The sequence below is a fragment of the Haliotis rufescens genome, unplaced genomic scaffold, assembly GCF_023055435.1.
Source record: "Haliotis rufescens isolate VD_foot unplaced genomic scaffold, xgHalRufe1.0.p SCAF_118, whole genome shotgun sequence".
NCBI classification, from domain to species: Eukaryota; Metazoa; Mollusca; class Gastropoda; order Lepetellida; family Haliotidae; genus Haliotis; species Haliotis rufescens.
Window position 1 is genome coordinate 351,532 of NW_025963800.1, and position 22,674 is coordinate 374,205.

Consider the following 22,674-nt stretch of genomic DNA (forward strand, 5'->3'; position numbering starts at 1 on the left):
GTGTATGTTGCCTTCATTCTGTGTGTCACCTTCATGCTGTATGTGTGCCATCTTCATTCTGTATGTGTGTCACCTTCATTCTGTATGTGTCACCTTCATTCTGTTTGCGTGTCACCTTCATTCTGTATGTGTGTCACCTTCATTCTGTATATGTGTATGTTGCCTTCATTCTGTGTGTCACCTTCATGCTGTATGTGTGCCATCTTCATTCTGTATGTGTGTCACCTTCATTCTGTATGTGTCACCTTCATTCTGTATGCGTGTCACCTTCATTCTGTATGTGTGTCACCTTCATTCTGTATATGTGTATGTTGCCTTCATTCTGTGTGTCACCTTCATGCTGTATGTGTGCCATCTTCATTCTGTATGTGTGTGTCATCTTCATTCTGTATGTGTCACCTTCATTCTGTATGCGTGTCACCTTCATTCTGTACGTGTCACCTACATTCTGTATGTGTGTCACCTTCATTCTGTATATGTGCATGTTGCCTACATTCTGTGTGTCACCTTCATGCTGTGTGTGTGCCAACTTCATTCTGTGTGTGTGTGTGTGTCACCTTCATTCTGTATTTTGTATGTGTGTGTCACCTTCATTCTGTATGTGTGTCACTTTCATTCTGTGTATGTGTCACCTTCATTCTGTATGTGTCACCTTCATTCTGTATATGTGCATGTTGCCTTAATTCTGTACGTGTGTCACCTTCATTCTGTATGTGTGCCACCTTCATTCTTTATGTGTGTGTGTCACCTTTATTCTGTATTGGTGTGTGTCACCTTCATTCTGTATGTGTATCACCTTCATTCTGTATATGTGCATGTTGCCTTCATTCTGTATGTGGGTCACCTTCATTCTATATATATGTGTGTGTGTGTTTGTTAGCTTCATGATGGGTGTTCTGGTACGTTACCTTCATTCTGTATATATGTGGATGCATGACCTTAATTCTTGATAAGTGGATGTGTGTGTGTTACCTTCATTTTATCTCTATGTGTTTTATACCTTCATTCTGAATATGTGTTACATTCATTTTGGATGTGTGTGTGTTAGCGTCATTCTGGATGTGTGTGTGTTACCTTCATTCTGGATGTGTGTGTGTTACTTTTAATCTGGATGTGTGTCAACTTCAAGTTTTATGTGTGTGTGTTATATTCTTCATTCTGAATATGTGTGTTACCTTCATTTTGGATGTGTGTGTGTGTGTGTGTGTGTGTGTGTGTGTGTGTGTGTGTGTGTGTGTTAACTTCATTCTGAATATGTGTTTTTCCTTCATTCTGGAAATGTCTTTTACCTTCATTTTCGATAGCATCAAATCTCTTTTCCAGCTCCTCTACTGTAGATTTGAGTTCTGAAGCTGACTGATCAAGCATCTCCCTGAAGCAACAACATGGGTAAGTAAACAGGGGCGTTATAAACATATATACCATCTACAGCTACAATATATAACATAGACATATAGCCTATCTACAGCGAATAACATGTGGCTTAGCGGCACAGTGAACGTGCTGTATTTTGATTGAAATCAGATCTGACAAGTATCTAACCCGAGCAGTGCGCCTTGACATCTCGCACGTCATGACTTCTTGTTGTAAATGCACATATAACGGTGAAATGAGTTCAAGTAACTATTTGTCTTTTCTATACACGAAATAAAGCCTTACTTCATTTGGTTTTCTTGCTGAATTTCTGCACGAAGCTTTTCTAATTCAAAGTTCCTCATCGTGTCAGCCGCCATATTGGATCGCTACAACGTTGCTATGTACATTGTGACGTCACATGGAATATCCCAACATTCTATTTATAGTTCGTCGAATGAAGATCGTGAAGAAACTCCCTTTTGGCTCGGGCAAAATAACTCAAACAGAAGGTGCTTAGGTTCGCAATCCTTTGACAGCTTTAGTGGTAGTGTGTACATTAATTAAGTAAGCGTTTGTATGGAAACTCACCAAACTTTATTTTGTTGTATATGTAATTGCTTTTTTTAATAATGTACAGGTGAATTGTTTGATAGGCATTACTTAAAAGTTGACGGATGACAAAGTAGAGACAATTTATGGATAACAACTCCTTTATTTACTGTAAATCTATATAATGGAATTCTGTGAGCATTCATGGATGGGAAACCTGTAGAAAATATCTTAAGGATGCAAATATTAATTGCAATTGTGTTAACATGCATATTCTTCATTAACATTTCACAGCGTACAGGTTCGGTGGAGGTGATCGAATTGCTAGTTTTTAATTTCATATTTGTTTCGTTTGTTTTGATCATATCATAGGCATTTTTATAGCAATTTCATATTTATCAATAACATACTTTGTTAGGCAATACCATTTTACAAGTCGTGTAATTTATTTGACGCCGCTGTTTAATTAAATCTCGTGCTATTGTTGTTTATTAACTACACATCTCTCCAGTTACAATCGGTTGATAAGCCATTTACAATTTCTATCTGTCTCTCCGACCCTGAATAGGATATCCTTCTACCATTAGCGTGAGTAAACATATCCCTGCTTGAATACTGTTTCTTTCTTTGACAGGAAGAGCCCAATTTATCTTTTGTTTCTTACAAGTAATATTTTTTTTAAAAACAGGTGCAAAATCTTTGTTATTGTTTTGTACGGCGTACAGCCTGTCTTGGCCCCGCTCCACAAAGTGATCTCAGCTCTAAGGTGACTCCCATCTTATACATAAGCTTTCGATAGCGTTGAGCTAAGATCGCTTTCCGGAAGGGCCCCTGCTGTACAGGTGGACGATCGATCACCGCTACACACTGTCTCCATGGCAACACTGTGTGTCAACATCATAGACTTATTTCCAACCAACAGTGTGGCTTATAGCCGTGTTGAGTCGATAGTGATGTATTATGCATGATGTCAACTGAATGTGTTTTGATGTCAACGAGCAGAGCTAAAATTCATTTACGATAAATTGTTTTAGGTACTTTATTTCGTTACTTGTTTCCAGGTATGAAACGAATTTCAAATTTCCCACTTCACTGAAGCTTTAGCATCACGTTTCGTCGCTAGAGTATGCAAGACTGATCATTTGACACGTTTTCTGTTTGGAAGTTGAAGCAGGCGACTTATTTTGAAACGTTTAGTAACATTAATTTAGAAATGTTTTCGTGAAAATTGGTAACCGTTTACATTAACTATTTATGTACAAGTTTGCGGTGTCCGATACTTATTGCCATGTTTGTACACTGAGATGTTTGTTGATTAAAGTGAAATATATTTAAAGCTGACGGCAAAATACTTTATTGTCAACGTATCTGTTCAAGGTGGTAACATTTCTATCTTACCTTTATGTCCCTAAGATTCCGTAAATGCAATAATGATTTCATTGTTATAATGACAGGAACATGAACAGTTCAGTGAGTGAGTGAGTGAATATGGTTTTACGCCGCTTTTAGCAATATTCCAGCAATATCACGGCGGGGCACACCAGAAATGGAACAGTTCAGTGAGATACCGATGTTTGAATGAGCTGTTGTATTGCAGAATGATATATACATCGGTGTAACGTATTTGTTGTTTTTGGTAACCTAACAGATAAAAAGGTTTTGTTTTTTTTGTTTTTTAAAAAGGAAAACGTTTTCATGATAAAGTCATTTAGTTGACATACTATGCACTTGATCCAAATCTGTTCATTTTACAATTTTTTAAATAAAATAAAATGTTAGTTGCACCAAACTCTTGAAGTATGATAAAATAATTTCCTTCTAATGTAAAAATATCCAAGAAGAATTAAAGCTTATTCATTTATGAGAATCGTCAATAATTTCATACATCATCAGTTTGTTTTTTTTCCAGGCCGTGATTCTGAACACTGTAAACTACTGGAAGCGAATGTGCAGAGACTATATTATGACGTCGAAGAGGCACGTTCATTATAAACCATTCACGATGTCAACAATGTGTTATTTATAAACGCACAGTAGTTACCATATACAGATATATGGTCACTGCAAATACTTAGTTTTACCAAGTTTGATTAGAAATTGGATTGCAAAATGAACAAGTAATTGCACTATTTTTACTCTGTGCCATGGTTGAGCATGGCAACCAGCTGTACCCAGGATACTTACAATGTGGGCCGTAATCCGATTGAAACATGCGGAATTTATTTTACACTATTCAGACAGATTAACAAAGTTTTAAAACGTCATTTTAAGAAGAAATGTCAAATAGAAAAGGTATTTTATTTATGTAAAGTAAATAAAAAGATGTTGTGCCGGATCAATATTGTTCTGATTAGTGTAATTTGAACACGTTTTCGAAAATATTTAATTTCTTCAGAGGACTGAAATTGCATATATTATCGCAGCACAAAAATTCCCTATTTGATGAAATCATTTTTTTTATAGCTAACTAGTCCAGCAATTTACGCTACTCTTTCATTATCCTTTGTACCTAACATAGATAGAATAAATTACTATAATTCCTTTAATAAAAGGCTTCTGAAATCTTGAGAAAAGGCTGGGATGCACTGTTCACTGAAGTTACTCGTTCAGGTTTGAACAAATAAGACCTGTCTACATATTTACTGAATACATCCAGTGCAGAAGTTGACAATGTTTCAAAAGCATTGTATCCAAGTGATGCCCAGATTCATCTGTAGTGTTATGGTAACTGCTGATTGGTCAGTAAAAATGACAACTTGAACCAAAAAGTTGAATGACGTCATTTTGTAACGTAATGGCGTCATATAACAACAGGCAACGTCAGATCTCGACAGGAGACAAGTATGCCGCCTCACAAATTGGCGTGTTCAGAATGTAAGTGGGTAATGCACAGAAGAACTCACTTGGTTTTCGTGAACACGGAAAATCTGTCACTCATTAATTAGCAATAAGTTCACTCGTGACACATTTTCCGTAAACAAGGGTACCTGGTTTGTTATTAAATAAATGCAAAACCTCACCCCACCACTGTCCCGGATTCAAATGTTTGCCCCACCCCATGTGTAAACACAATTCCTCTCATCCGTTATGGCAGTGCTTTTATTTTATTTTATTTTGATTCAAGTGTATATCTGAAATCATTAAAAATAATTGGTTACATGATCTTCTCATATGGTCATTGACATTCACTCACATCTGCAGACATTCCCATCTTCTTCTATTAAATATGGGTTTCTGAAGAGAATAAGTGCATTTTCAATAATATATGACACTTCAGGGGATAGATGTGATTATTTACTAAATTTATTCTCGTAACCTGTCTGTTTCGGTAAAGGGTCCAATTAAAGTGATTATAATAATATATTGGAGAGGGTTAGAGGGAAGCTATTCTATGATCAAATATATCAATCGTTTACTTTTATGTAGGTAGTATTTTGAGTTGGAAAAAGGTAACTTGATTTTTTACATATTGTGCACGTGCTGTTAACGGAGAATGAATGAGGTATGAGTAGTGAGTAGTATGCCGGACGACTTCACTCATGATGTTATGTATTCATACGTCACTGCGATTCTGAGAAAAGACAAATCTGCACCAATTCGATACTAAAAATGTGCCATTATATGGTGTGTAAGAACAGATTACTGCACTCGTGCCTATCAGAAATCTTACCACAGGTGATTAAAACCTATCTAACGAGCGAAAGTCTTTCGTTCATGAGGGAGGTGACAACATTCTGACGAATGAAGCTTGACAAAGGTTTCAGCACGCTGGGCTCCACGGCTCCTGAACCCTGATTAAAAACGATCCAGGTTCATCATCTCTCGTGAGAATTTACTCCGTTTTGAAACAGACCCAGCTGATTTTGTACAACCATTTATAACCACGGACGAGTCTTTGGGTCACCAATATCAGCCAGGGACTAAACAACATCATAACAGTGGAATCATCTAACGCCCGAAGCAGAAGGAGGAAAGGTCACACCATTAATGGCCAACAAAATGCTGATCTGCTTAGACAACTGTGTGAGACTACCAAGGCTAAAGGACGTGGAAAACTCACTGAAGGTGTGTTGTTCCACCAGGACAATGCACCTGTGCACAAATCTGTAGTCGCCATGGCTGCAGTGCATGACTGTTGCTTTGATCTCATTGATCATTCTCCGTATTCACCAGATTTAGCACCATCAGATTTCCACTTCTCGGGGGCGATTTTTTAAAACATATTTTTAATAACCAACTACTTCAACGCAGTCGACCCGTGAAGATCCAGGGTTGAATAGGTCTCCAGCAACCCATGCTTACTTTAAAAGGCGACTATGCTTGTCTTAAGAGGCGACTAACGGGATCGGGTGGTCAGGCTCGCTGACTTGGTTGATACATGTCATCGTATCCTAATTGCGTGGATTGATGCTCATGATGTCAATCACTGGAACTCAGGTTCTCGATTAAAAAAGTCGACATTGTATTCAAACACCAACACTTTACCTGTCATAGACTCACTCACTAGTTACAATGAAGTGTCACCAGGTATAATGAATTGTCACCAGGTATAATGTGTTGTCACTAGGTATAATGTACTGTCACCAGTATAAGGCATTGTCACAAGGTATAATGAATTGTCACAGGTATAATGTACTGTCACCAGTATAAGGCATTGTCACAAGGTATAATAATTGTCACAGGCATAATGTGTTGTCACCAGGTATAATGCATTGCCACCAGGTATAATGTACTGTACTGTCTTAATTAACAATTATTCTAGTGAGAGAGGGCAGCAGAGATTTATATACATACATTTATATCATCTGGTGGAATGGTTACCCAGTTCAGCCCCGTGTGAATCTGATGGAGTGGTTTAACTCCACGTGGATCTGGTGGAGTGGTTACCCACTGTTTATCTGGTGGAGTGGTTCAACCCGTGTGAATCTGGTGGAGACGCTATACTCCCAATACTGGTTGGTCTTACCTGGCCTCCTGGGAATCTGTCCTCGCCAAGTCCGACATCCCGTCACAGTGTCCAGTAAGCACAGATTTAGGCTGATGTTCTTCTCCTACTCAAATCTCACCCGAATTTGTAACACAAGCCGCCTCAAGCATCTACATCTCACTCTGCCGCACGCGACGATGCGTTTTGATTTCTATTGAATTATTGATCGTCTTTCGTATTATCCAGGACGGGTATCACACTGGTGACAGTGCGTGCAGTCGGCCGGCGTCACAGCTCGCCTACAGGGTGTGCACGATGATAGGTGAAAGTTTGTAGATTCTACTTTCTGTTAGTTTGACACGGGAGATAGCTATCATGCCATAAGGTTTCATAGACTAACGTCACAGTTGCGTGCCAGCGGTATTTCAAGAATTTCGCGTTCAAGCCTTTAGTGACAAGGCTTTTCCCTATGTTTGGAGAGAAGCCAATCTGATCTGACTAGCAATAGATGAAGTTACGAGTAATTTAAACCCAGGACAGCACGTTGCTGGTTGTTTGACGTGTCCTGCTTTAATGTCACATCAGAGTCTTAAAAGTGATTCCGACGAATTTATATACCCTTGCTGTGTCCGTGTAACGGGTAGTCTGGAGGATATAGGTCTCCACGACTAAAGGCAACAAAATGTAAAGAGGTATTACTCACACTGAGGTCTCATATTGAGCGTATGTGTTTGACGCCGTGTGTGACAATGTATGTGTTTGATGCCGTGTGTGACAGTGTATGTGTTTGACGCCGTGTGCCACAGTGTATGTGTTTGACGCCGTGTGCCGTGGTGGATGTGTTTGACACCGTGTGTGACAGTGTATGTGTTTGACGCCGTGTGTGACAGTGTATGTGTTTGACGCCGTGTGCCACAGTGCATGTGTTTGACGCCGTGTGCCGTGGTGGATGTGTTTGACACCGTGTGTGACAATGTATGTGTTTGATGCCGTGTGTGACAGTGTATGTGTTTGACGCTGTGTGTGACAGTGTATGTGTTTGACGCCGTGTGCCACGGTGGATGTGTTTGACGTCGTGTGCCACAGTGTATGTGTTGGACGCAGTATTCCACACCAGGTAAGACTGGTTATGTCTCATGGTGTATGAGGGTATGACCACGTTCATCAGAGAGTGCATGTAATCGTAGGATTTGGACGAAACCGACGTAAGAGAAGTATGTTTGAGCTTCAGATACATTGGTCTATATTTGAGATACATTGGTTTATGTTTGAGATACATTAGTCAATGTTTGAGATACATTGTTCTTTGTTTGAGATACATTGGTCAATGTTTGAAACACATTGGTCAATGTTTGAGCTTCAGATACATTGGTCTGTGGCAGTCAGACCCACACCACGACTTAGACCATGACCTAGGTGCCAACACCACGACCTAGACCATGACCTAGAAGCTCACACCATGACCTAGACCATGACCTAAATGCCCACACCACGACCTAGACCATGCCCTAGATGCCCACACCACGACCTAGACCATGGCCTAGAAGCCCCCACCATGACCTAGATGCCCACACCACGACGACCTAGACCATGGCCTAGAAGCCCCCACCATGACCTAGATGCCCACATCATGACCTAGACCATCACCTAGATGCCCACACCACGACCTAGAACATGACCGAGAAGCCTACACCATGACCTAGACCATCACCTAGACCATCACCTAGATGTCCACACCACGACCTAGAACATGACCGAGAAGCCCACACCATGACCTAGACCATGACCTGGAAGGCCACACCATGACCTAGACCATGACTTAGAAGCCAAAATCATAACCTACATGACCACACCTAGACCGAGACCATGGCCTAGACGCCCACATCATGACCTCGACCATGACATAGATGCCAACACCACGACATAGATACCCACACGACGACCAAGATGCCCACACCATGACCTAGATATCCACATCATGACCAAGATGCCCACACCATGACCTAGATGCCCACACCACGACCAAGATGTCAACACCATGACCTACAACATGAACTAGACGCCCACACCATGACCTAGACCATGACCTAGATGCCCACACCATGACCTAGATGCCGAAACCATGACCTACAATATGACCTAGACGCCCACACCATGACAACACCAGGACCTAGAAACCAACACAATAACCTAGATGCCGACACCATAACCTAGATGCCCACATCATGACCTAGATGCCCACACCATGACCTAGATGCCAAAACCATGACCTAGACCATGACCTAGATGCCCACACCATGACCTAGATGCCCAAACCATGACCTACAACATGACCTAGATGCCCACACCATAACCTAGATGCCCACATCATGACCTAGATGCCCACACCATGACCTAGATGCCAAAACCATGACCAATACCATGACCTAGATGCCCACACCATGAGCTAGATGCCTACACCATGACCAATACCTTGACCTAGATGCCCACACCATGACCTAGGGGCCCACACCATGACCTAGATGCCCACACTATAACCTAGATGCCCACACCATAACCTAGATGCCCACATCATGACCTAGATGCCCACACCATGACCTGGACCATGACCTAGATGCCCACACCATGACCTAGAGCGCACACACTATGACCTAGATGCCCACACCATGATCAATACCATGACCTAGATGCCCACACCATGACCTAGATGCCCACACTATAACCTAGATGCCCACACCATAACCTAGATGCCCACATCATGACCTAGATGCCCACACCATGACCTAGAGCGCACACACTATGACCTAGATGCCCACACCATGACCAATACCATGACTTAGATGCCCACACCATGACCTAGATGCCCACACAATGACCTAGGGGCCCACACCATGACCAACACCATGACCTAGATACCCACACCATGACCTACATGGCCACACCATGACCTAGACGCCTACACCATAACCCACACCATGACCTAGACCATGACCTAGATGCCAACACCATGACCTAGATGCCCACGCCATGACCTAGATACCCACACCATGACCTAGACGCCTTCACCATAACCCACACCATGACCTAGACCATGACCTTGATGCCAACACCATGACCTAGAAGCCCACACCATGACCTACACCATGACTTAGACCATGACCTAGATGCCAACACCATGACCGTCGCGGCCTCATATTATGTCCTCTGACAGACACATTATCGACCAATAACATATAGAAGCTCTACTAATGGACCAATGCCTCCACATTGATTTGTACCCGTTGTCGGGCCAACAAAACACAAAGATCATAATATGTATTGTCCTTCATGTAGTTTTCAGTGTAACTATGTATTCTGGTGACAACGACGCGAGGCTGCTCGATGTGCGGAGTTCTTGGCACACCCGAGCGTCAACAGAAGGCAGGTAAACAAGACGGGTGTTTGAGGCAAGTCGAAGAATCAATACTGAACTTGAGCCGACAAATTCAAATATTGATTAAACTGTTACACTTTGCAAAGTCGTGTTCAGAGTTTACAAGTACATATAGGACAGACATAATAGTGAGTTCCGCTTGGTCACGCCTGGGCCAACGTAATGATAGACAGACAAGCACGATCTGTTTCCATGGGCAACCCCCTCTCCCCCGCACAATGCGTACAGAATATGATATCGTCAAGTAAATGTGCAGTATTATTGTTTCGGGTCAAATAATATGGCCCTTTCCCACGGGGGACAGGAGGTATGTTTATTCATGATGTAATCAAGGAGTTTAAAATGCACCGGAAGTTTTAATTATGTTATAGTGCATAGTTTCCTACTCGTGTTTACTGGTGACGTCAACTTACTCTGTAATACAGGGCCTACAAATACAGTTTCATGTGTTGTAACGTTGTACTGTTTGTGGTGGAAGGATGGCTGTTAAATTTGTCTCAAACAAATATTGTTGTCTTAAGATGCGGTAAAATGTTAACAAGGTTTGAAAAAGGTTCTATGAAGGTACTAAACATAAGGTAGTTATTGGTTGTAAATACCTAGAATTCTGTTTTACTAATAAATTTAAATGGTCGAGAGTGTTTGATGACTTAGTTTGCAAGATAAAAAGTTTCACTACGACTCTATCACGTAGGATTCAGGGTACAAATATAGGTCTCCAGCAACCCATGCAAATATTTGTACAAGTATCACTTGCCCCCAACTGATTCAAATATAACTGTTTTCTATAAAAAAAATTCCTGGCTGGCTATTTTCAATGTCTTGAGGACAGGGTTTGATTGAAACATGGCTACATCTGCATGTTTCAAATTCTGATACTCTGCCATGTTAACATAATTGTAATATATATGAAATGTCATTAGTAAACAATTGAAACTGTGCATAGTTTTGATGCAATTTTGGTGCAATCGGAAATTAGTTTATTTCTTGTCAGTGTGTTCAAAATATTCAATAAAATAGATGTTAAACAAATAAAAAAACCATTCATAAATATAATTTCTTATTGACGCCATCAAATGCAAATGACTATAATATGTTTGAATACATGACACTTTTTGTTATGGATAGCAACTTCTTTTATTCTTTGTACCTACACAGATTAATGATGCACCTACACAGATTAATGATGCACCTACACAGATTAATGATGCACCTACATAGATTAATGATGCACCTGCATAGATTAATGATGCACCTGCATAGATTAATGATACACTTACACAGATTAATGATGCACCTACATAGATTAATGATACACCTACACAGATTAATGATACACCTACACAGATTAATGATGCACCTGCATAGATTAATGATACACTTACACAGATTAATGACGTACCTTCACAGATTAATGATACATCTTCACAGATTAATGATACACCTACATAGATTAATGATGCACCTACATAAATTAATGATTCACCTACATAGATTCATGACGCACCTACATAGATTAATGATACACCTACATAGATTAATGATACACCTACACAGATTAATGATACACCTACACAGATTAATGATACACGTACACAGATTAATGATGCACCTACACAGATTAATGATACACCTACATAGATTAATGATACACCTACACAGATCAATGATACACCTACATAGATTAACGATACACCTACAAAGATAAATGATACACCTACATAGATTAATGATGCACCTACATAGATTAATGATGCACCTACACAGATTAATAAATACACCTACACAGATTAATGATGCACCTACACAGATCAATGATACACCTACACAGATTAATGATACACCTACACAGATTAATGATACACCTACACAGATTAATGGTGCACCTACACAGATTAATGATACACCTACATAGATTAATGGTTCACCTACACAGATTAATGATACACCTACACAGATTAATGATACACTTACACAGATTAATGATACACCTACACAGATTAATGATGCACCTACACAGATTAATGATGCACCTACACAGATTAATGATACACCTACATAGATTCATGATACACCTACATAGATTCATGATACACCTACACAGATTAATGATACACCTACATAGATTAATGATACACCTACACAGATTAATGATACACCTACACAGATTAATGGTACACGTACACAGATTAATGATGCACCTACACAGATTAATGATACACCTACATAGATTAATGATACACCTACACAGATCAATGATACACCTACATAGATTAACGATACACCTACACAGATTAATGATACACCTACATAGATTAATGATGCACCTACATAGATTAATGATGCACCTACACAGATTAATAAATACACCTACACAGATTAATGATGCACCTACACAGATCAATGATACACCTACACAGATTAATGATGCACCTACACAGATTAATGATACACCTACACAGATTAATGGTGCACCTACACAGATTATTGATACACCTACACAGATTAATGGTTCACCTACACAGATTAATGATACACCTACACAGATTAATGATACATCTACACAGATTAATGATACACCTACACATATTAATGATGCACCTACACAGATTAATGATGCACCTACACAGATTAATGATACACCTACATAGATTCATGAAACACCTACACAGATTAATGATACACCTACATAGATTAATGATGCACCTACACAGATTAATGATACACCTACACAGATTAATGATACACCTACATAGATTAATGATGCACCTACACAGATCAATGATACACCTACATAGATTAATGATACACCTACACAGATCAATGATACACCTACATAGATTAACGATACACCTACACAGATTAATGATGCACCTACACAGATTCATGATACACCTACACAGATTAATGATACACCTACATAGATTAATGATGCACCTACACAGATTAATAAATACACCTACATAGATTAATGATGCACCTACACAGATCAATGATACACCTACACAGATTAATGATGCACCTACATAGATTAATGATACACCTACACAGATTAATGATGCACCTACATAGATTAATGATACACCTACACAGATTAATGATACACCTACACAGATTAATGATGCACCTGCATAGATTAATGATACACTTACACAGATTAATGACGTACCTTCACAGATTAATGATACATCTTCACAGATTAATGATGCACCTACATAGATTAATGATCCACCTACATAGATTAATGATTCACCTACATAGATTCATGACGCACCTACATAGATTAATGATACACCTACATAGATTAATGATACACCTACACAGATTAATGATACACCTACACAGATTAATGATACACGTACACAGATTAATGATGCACCTACACAGATTAATGATACACCTACATAGATTAATGATACACCTACACAGATCAATGATACACCTACATAGATTAACGATACACCTACAAAGATAAATGATACACCTACATAGATTAATGATGCACCTACATAGATTAATGATGCACCTACACAGATTAATAAATACACCTACACAGATTAATGATGCACCTACACAGATCAATGATACACCTACACAGATTAATGATACACCTACACAGATTAATGATACACCTACACAGATTAATGGTGCACCTACACAGATTAATGATACACCTACATAGATTAATGGTTCACCTACACAGATTAATGATACACCTACACAGATTAATGATACACTTACACAGATTAATGATACACCTACACAGATTAATGATGCACCTACACAGGTTAATGATACACCTACATAGATTCATGATACACCTACACAGATTAATGATACACCTACATAGATTAATGATACACCTACACAGATTAATGATACACCTACACAGATTAATGGTACACGTACGCAGATTAATGATGCACCTACACAGATTAATGATACACCTACATAGATTAATGATACACCTACACAGATCAATGATACACCTACATAGATTAACGATACACCTACACAGATTAATGATACACCTACATAGATTAATGATGCACCTACATAGATTAATGATGCACCTACACAGATTAATAAATACACCTACACAGATTAATGATGCACCTACACAGATCAATGATACACCTACACAGATTAATGATACACCTACACAGATTAATGATACACCTACACAGATTAATGGTGCACCTACACAGATTATTGATACACCTACACAGATTAATGGTTCACCTACACAGATTAATGATACACCTACACAGATTAATGATACATCTACACAGATTAATGATACACCTACACATATTAATGATGCACCTACACAGATTAATGATGCACCTACACAGATTAATGATACACCTACATAGATTCATGAAACACCTACACAGATTAATGATACACCTACATAGATTAACGATACACCTACACAGATTAATGATACACCTACACAGATTAATGATACACCTACATAGATTAATGATGCACCTACACAGATTAATAAATACACCTACATAGATTAATGATGCACCTACACAGATCAATGATACACCTACACAGATTAATGATGCACCTACATAGATTAATGATACACCTACACAGATTAATGATGCACCTACATAGATTAATGATACACCTACACAGATTAATGATACACCTACACAGATTAATGATACACGTACACAGATTAATGATGCACCTACACAGATTAATGATACACCTACATAGATTAATGACGCACCTACACAGATTAATGATACACCTACATAGATTAATGATACACCTACACAGATTAATGATACACCTACATCGATTAATGATGCACCTACACAGATCAATGATACACCTACACAGATTAATGATACACCTACACAGATTAATGATACACCTACACAGATTAATGATTCACCTACACAGATTAATGATACACCTACATAGATTAATGATGCACCTACACAGATTAATGATGCACCTACATAGATTAATGATGCACCTTCATAGATTAATGATACACATTACACAGATTAATGATACGCCTACATAGATTAATGATGCACGTACATAGATTAATGATACACCTACACAGATTAACGATGCACCTACAGAGATTAATGATACACCTACACAGATTAATGATGCACCTACACAGATTAATGATGCACCTACACAGATTAATGATGCACCTACACAGATTAATGATACACCTACATAGATTCATGAAACACCTACACAGATCAATGATAAACCTACACGGATTCATGGTACACCTAAACAGATTTTTATAATTTTTTATTTTTTCAATCATTTTACATTTATTTAATAAAATGTGACATTCCAGTACATAGTTGATTAATCATCTAAATAGATGATGGCATGTTGACCAAAATTTATAGAATAGGCCAATGTCACACTCAATAATCGTTGCACATTTAGTAAGGTTGTAGTAGTTTCTTATTTCGTTCTGAAAGACTTGAAATGACGGGAGTCTCTTATTTAACTTACTTTTAAATATAAGGTCTTTTGTTATCAAGAAGATGATATTTAGAGGGTCATTGCGCTTTCTGGAAAGCCAATCATCACGTTTCTTTGTAATTTCGATTTGGATGTTAGCCTTTTGAAGTAGCCAAACTTCAAGTTGACACCAGATTTGCTGAACCATATTACAGGACCAGAAAAGATGGATTGGGGTCTCGATATCAACTGAACAAAAACTGCAATTTCGACTTTCAACATAACCTAATTTACACAAGAAAACATTAGTCGGAAGTATATGATGAAGTATTTTGTATTGGAGCCATTGCAGTTTAGTGTCTCTCGTACATCGAAAAGGCATTCTTTTGTATTCGGACCAGTTATCAATTGAGTCATCCTTTGCACAGATTTATGAAGCATCTTCAGAGATTATGACGCTTGTGCGTAAATTACAGATTTATACATCTTGATACGTAGCAATGATTTTTTAAACAACGAAATAATGCACCCATAACATATTATTGATTTTCTTATTACAGAGGAATAGCATTTTGTCTTGACATCAATACTTAACTTGATGGATGACATGCCACAAAGGTTACATCGTGAGAGATATACCTGAAGACTTAACGAAACTGTTATCCAGTGAATGTGTTGATAACTGACAATTGGACCTTTATGCTTTACAGATCAGTTGACTAACTTTGAACACATGGACTCACTTGTCAAGACTATATGTCATTAATTGTAGCATATTCGGGTAAATAGGGGGCATACTTAACATTGATTTCCCTTCCCAATTGCAGTATATCTCTACGTGGGATGAACATAACCAGAAAGAAATCTCCACTCGATGCTGACTACATTATAAGCATATGTTTATAAATCACTATCAAATAGTTATGATACAAGGCGTTCGCGAAAAGGTGAGCGTACCCTGCCCCATTGACGGCACCCCTCACAAACACATACAAAGAAGTCAGTTGTCCAGCTGAGAAATACGGGAACGTATCAGTATGATGTTAAAGGTGGAGGCGAGGAATCAGTATGATGTTAAAGGTGGAGGCAAGGTATCAGTATGATGTTAATGATGGAGGCAAGGTAGCAGTATGATGTTAAAGGTGGAGGCGAGGTATCAGTATGATGTTAAAGATGGAGGCGAGGTATCAGTATGATGTTAAAGATGGAGGCGAGGTATCAGTATGATGTTAAAGGTGGAGGCGAGGTATTAGTAGGATGTTAAAGATGAAGGCGAGGTATCAAAAGATGGTGGCGAGGTATCAGTATGATGTTAAAGGTGGATGCGAGGTATCAGTATGATGTTAAAGGTGAATGCGAGGTGTCAGTATGATGTTAAAGGTGGATGCGAGGTGTCAGTATGATGTTTAAGATTGAGGCGAGGTATCAGCATGATGTAACAGGTAGAGGCTAGGTATCAGTATGATGTTAAAGATGGAGGCAAGGTATCAGTATGATGTTAAAGATGAAGGCGAGGTATCAGCATGATGTTACAGGTAGAGGGGAGGTATCAGTATGATGTTAAAGATGGAGGCAAGGTATCAGTATGATGTTAAAGTGGGGGCGAGGTATCAGTATGATGTTAAAGATGGAGGCAAGGTATCAGTATGATGTTAAAGATGGAGGCGAGGTATCAGCATGATGTTAAAGATGGAGGCAAGGTATTAGTATGATGTTAAAGATGGAGGCGAGGTATCAGTATGATGTTACAGGTAGAGGCGAGGTATCAGTATGATGTTTCAGATGGAGACGAGGTATCAGTATGATGTTACATGTGGAGGCGAGGTATCAGTATGATGTTTCAGGTGGAGGCGAGGTATCAGTATGATGTTTCAGGTGGAGGTGAGGTCTCAGTATGATATTAAAGATGGAGGCGAGGTATCAGTATGAAGTTAAAAGGAAAGGCGAGGTATCAGTATGATGTTAAATTGTGAGGCGAGGTATCAGTATGATGTTAAAATGAAAGGCGAGGTATCAGTACAACGGTGGAGGCGAGGATGAGGTAGGGGTGATGTTTGTGTCTTAGATGACATAGGAAGGGACATCCTTCCCTAGGGTTGTACTCATATCTTAATGCATGGCTTTTAGCGTTAAGCCAATATTCTGCAAGTGCTTCATCACTGCAATGTGCCAAATTGTTTGTATGGATATACCTCTATGTCATCATGTAATGTCCGCTGTCACTGTCAGACAATTCCGTATATGTGAGGAACAGACGTTGTCATTCAACCCTTTCAAATCACAAGGAATACCTTTCAAAGTCCTCAGCCTGTTTTCTTGGGGTGGGTCTCCATCGGGGGGTGTAGTCAGCCTTGCTCTCCCTGGCATAGGCGGGATGGACCGACGCCGCCCTTCCCTGAACCCCCAGGCCGTCGGCGTCACCGAAGTCAATCGACGTCAGTGACATCCCCACGTCCACATAACGACTACGGTTGCTCTGGAAATAAGAATACAAAATGTAGCTTCTTCTACACCATGTGTTGTAGGTGGATATATCTTGTTATAAACCATATGTTGTAGGTGGATATATATCTTGTTATATACCCGGTGTTGTAGGTGGATATATCTTGTTATAAACCATGTGTTGTAGGTGGATATATATCTTGTTATATACCCGGTGTTGTAGGTGGATATATCTTGTTATTCGCTATGTGTTGAGGGTGGATATATATTGCTATATACCATGTGTTGTAGATGGATATATATCTAGTTATATACCATGTGCTGCAGATTGGTATCTTGTTATATGCCATTGTTTTAGATGGATATATATCTTTTTATAGACTATGTGTTTTAGGTGGCTATACCTTGTTATATACGACGTGTTGTAGGTGTATAATCTTGTTATACACAATGTACTGTCGGTGGATATATCTTGTTATACATCATGTGTTGTGGTGGATATATCTTGTTATGTACCACGTGTTGTTGGTGCATATATCTTGTTATACACCATGTGTTGTTGGTGGATATTTCTTGTTATACACCATGTGTTGTGGTGGATATATCTTGTTATGTATCATGTGTTGTTGGTGGATATATCTTGTTATACACCATGTGTTGTTGGTGCATATATCTTGCTATACACCATGTGTTGCATGTGGATATATCTTGTTATACACCATATGTTGTTGGTGCATATATCTTGTTATACACCATGTGTTGTTGGTGCATATATCTTGCTATACACCATGTGTTGTTGGTGCATATATCTTGTTATACACCATATGTTGTTGGTGCATATATCTTGTTATACACCATGTGTTGTTGGTGCATATATCTTGCTATACACCATGTGTTGTTGGTGCATATATCTTGTTATACACCATATGTTGTTGGTGCATATATCTTGTTATACACCATGTGTTGTTGGTGCATATATCTTGTTATACACCATGTGTTGTTGGTGCATATATCTTGTTATACACCATGTGTTGTTTGTGCATATATCTTGTTATACACCATGTGTTGCATGTGGATATATCTTGTTATACACCATGTGTTGTTGGTGCATATATCTTGTTATGTACCATGTGTTGCATGTGGATATATCTTGTTATACACCATATGTTGTTGGTGCATATATCTTGTTATGTACCATGTGTTGCATGTGGATATATCTTGTTATGTATCACGTGTTGTTGATGCATATATCTTGTTATAAACCATGTGTTGTTGGTGCATATATCTTGCGATACACCATGTGTTGCATGTGGATATATTTTGTTATACCCCATGTGTTGCATGTTGATATATCTTGTTATGTATCATGTGTTGTTGGTGCATATATCTTGTTATACACCATGTGTTGTTGGTGGATATATCTTGTTATACACCATGTGTTGTTGGTGGATATATCTTGTTATACACCATGTGCTGCATGTGGATATATCTTGTTATGTACCACGTGTTGTTGGTGGATATATCTTGCCATACATCCTGTGTTGTTTGTGGATATATCTTGTTGTGTTGTTGGTGGATATATATGTATACCATAACACCATACCGTCATAGTGCTATGTGTAGTGTCAGTGGTAGATATAGTGATGTATACCCTACTGTCATAGTGCTATGTGTAGTGTCAGTGGAAGATATAGTGAAGTATACCCTACTGTCATAGTGCTATGTGTAGTGTCAGTGGAAGATATAGTGATGTATCCCATACCATCATAGTGCTATGTGTAGTGTCAGTGGTAGATATAGTGATGTATACCCTACTGTCATAGTGCTATGTGTAGTGTCAGTGGAAGATATAGTGATGTATACCCTACCGTCATAGTGCTATGTGTAGTGTCAATGGAAGATATAGTGATGTATACCCTACTGTCATAGTGCTATGTGTAGTGTCAATGGAAGATATAGTGATGTATACCCTACTGTCATAGTGCTATGTGTAGTGTCAGTGGAAGATATAGTGATGTATACCCTACCTTGATAGTGCTATGTGTAGTGTCAGTGGAAGATACAGTGATGTATACTCTACTGTCATAGTGCTATGTGTAGTGTCAGTGGAAGATATAGTGATGTATACCCTATCGTCAAAGTGCTATGTGTAGTGTCAGTGGAAGATACAGTGATGTATACCCTACTGTCATAGTGCTATGTGTAGTGTCAGTGGAAGATATAGTGATGTATACCCTACCTTGATAGTGCTATGTGTAGTGTCAGTGGAAGACACAGTGATGTATACCCTACTGTCATAGTGCTATGTGTAGTGTCAATGGAAGATACAGTGATGTATACCCTACTGTCATAGTGCTATGTGTAGTGCCAGTGGAAGATATAGTGATGTATACCCTACCGTCATAGTGCTATGTGTAGTGTCAGTGGAAAATATAGTGATGTATACCCTTCCGTCATAGTGCTATGTGTAGTGTCAGTGGAAGATATAGTAACGTATACCCTACTGTCATAGTGCTATGTGTAGTGTCAGCGGAAAATGTAGTGATGTATACCCTACCGTCATAGTGCTATGTGTTGTGTCAATGGAAGATATAGTGATGTATACCCTACCGTCATAGTGCTATGTGTAGTGTCAATGGAAGATATAGTGATGTATACCCTATCGTCAAAGTGCTATGTGTAGTGTCAATGGAAGATATAGTGATGTATACCCTACCTTGATAGTGCTATGTGTAGTGTCAATGGAAGATATAGTGATGTATACCCTACTGTCATAGTGCTATGTGTAGTGTCAGTGGAAGATATAGTGATGTTGATCATCTAATGGGTAGGATAAAGCCAATAACACTATACGTTGGGGATACACGGATGAAGATGCAAAGGTCAGACAGGTGCTTTCAGTGTTTATCAACAAACATGGCGTCGGCCTTGTCAATCCGTGAATTAATCATCGGGAATCTGGAGAAACGACAGGGATAATTGCTATTATTATCGAAACAATAGTCAAAGATACTGAAAATCAGTGTCTATCGGGGACATAGCTGAGGTATTTTACAAGTTTTGGCAACTTTGGAGATAATTTAGCGAGGAAAAAGCCAAGCGGGATCAGTTCCCTTAACTATGCTTGTGGACCTCTGCTGGTTGGGTCCTTTTCTCGAATTCAAAACAGTTGGATTTGGCCGAAATATGTCCCAGTTGTTACTGTGTTTCATTTTGTTGTTGTGTATACATCTGATTGCACTTCGTAACGTTATGACAGGACAGGCCGAATAAACAAACGTGACGTCTCATAGACTAGGGTTAGAGTAGCCTTCCTTTGATAAAAGGCAGTTATTCTAGCGGGCGGACCGATGGACTGTCGCCCAAGGCAAGAAGAAACGATATGTGTAGGCAATTGTTATTTTGCCTAAATGCAGTTTCGCCACTGTCCAAGATTTGCAGGGAAACTGGCAATGTTTAGGTCAGTGTTTATGAGGGAGGAGAACAGGTTTTTCGACGACAGAAATTAAGTGAGTGAGTTTGGTTTAACGCCGCTTTTAACAGTATTCCAGTATCAGCTGTGTCAGCTTAATGTGGGAGGAAAGCCCGAAGTGATGCAGATCTCAGACGTTTACCACTTCGGTGAAACCCACGAGCACGGGTATGGTGCTGACACATAATCGGGACGAACCGGGATTCGAACCCACAATCATAGGTTTCTGGCATGCCAAGGGACGCAACTCTGCGCAGCGAATCGCGGCCCCTTAGACAACTGGGCCACCCTTGCCCCCTGACAGAAATAAAGATAAAGACGTCATCACGCTTGTGTGTTTGGGGATGATAAACATCGTGTATTAGGAATATATACTATGTATTTAGCTCGACAATGCTCGCTAAATACAATGTTTATTCCATATACAGGATATTTACCATCCCACAACACACTCGCTTGATAACCTCTATATATCCTACCTCCATTGTCAGTGATGACCGGTCATGTCCAGATGCAGGTGACCACCAGGGTTATCCGAATGAAGTAGACAGATCCTGAACAGACAGTTCACCCAGTCAATGTGACCCTCGTGCATGGGGATGTATTGACGTCGTTGTCGTCGTGCCCTAGCACTTCTGTCACGTGTCGCTGTCGGGGTACACTCCCTTATCAAACTGATGTTTGACCGGTTACCTTACAGAAGATTCATTGACTTCGCTGTTTAAACCATAACGAGTTGTGTTAGGACATACTCAAACATAACACGGAGTGTATACAGGGCGTCCCCAATTAGAGTCAGGAGGGCGGGGAAATGTGTGTTTAACATTGTTATGATGTACCTTGATAGGCCAGGCGTGCCTCCTTTACAGGACTGCAACAAAGAATATAATTACGAAGGGTCAGTCGTGTTTGTTTAAAGCACTGTGTAAACTGCATAATTATCAAGCCTTCTCGTCTCTCACTAAACTAACTCAGTTTTTCGAGTGCAACACAAAAAGCTTGTCAACTAGTGTTTTGCCTGGAAATCGATAAGAGCTT

At 39.3% G+C, this 22,674-nt stretch overlaps 1 protein-coding gene across 3 annotated transcripts in view; it reads right to left on the bottom strand.

The window, feature by feature from the left end:
- The window catches only part of LOC124123865 (coiled-coil domain-containing protein 169-like), a 37,450-nt gene extending 15,142 nt beyond the window's left edge, over positions 1 to 22,308 (bottom strand). The window contains exons 1-3 of one of the 3 annotated variants that reach the window (XM_046487051.2): positions 22,116 to 22,308; positions 18,014 to 18,198; positions 1,290 to 1,372 (exon numbers count right to left, since the gene is read on the bottom strand). In XM_046487051.2, coding sequence (XP_046343007.2) covers positions 1,290 to 1,372; positions 18,014 to 18,198; positions 22,116 to 22,121 — 274 coding nt within the window. In that variant the 5' untranslated portion in view covers positions 22,122 to 22,308. Of the gene's footprint in view, positions 1 to 1,289; positions 1,373 to 1,659; positions 1,776 to 6,871; positions 7,027 to 18,013; positions 18,199 to 22,115 lie in introns of those variants that run through there. The other 2 variants (XM_046487053.2, XM_046487052.2) reach the window with 2 other exon arrangements.
- Positions 22,309 to 22,674: the final 366 nt, after the last annotated feature.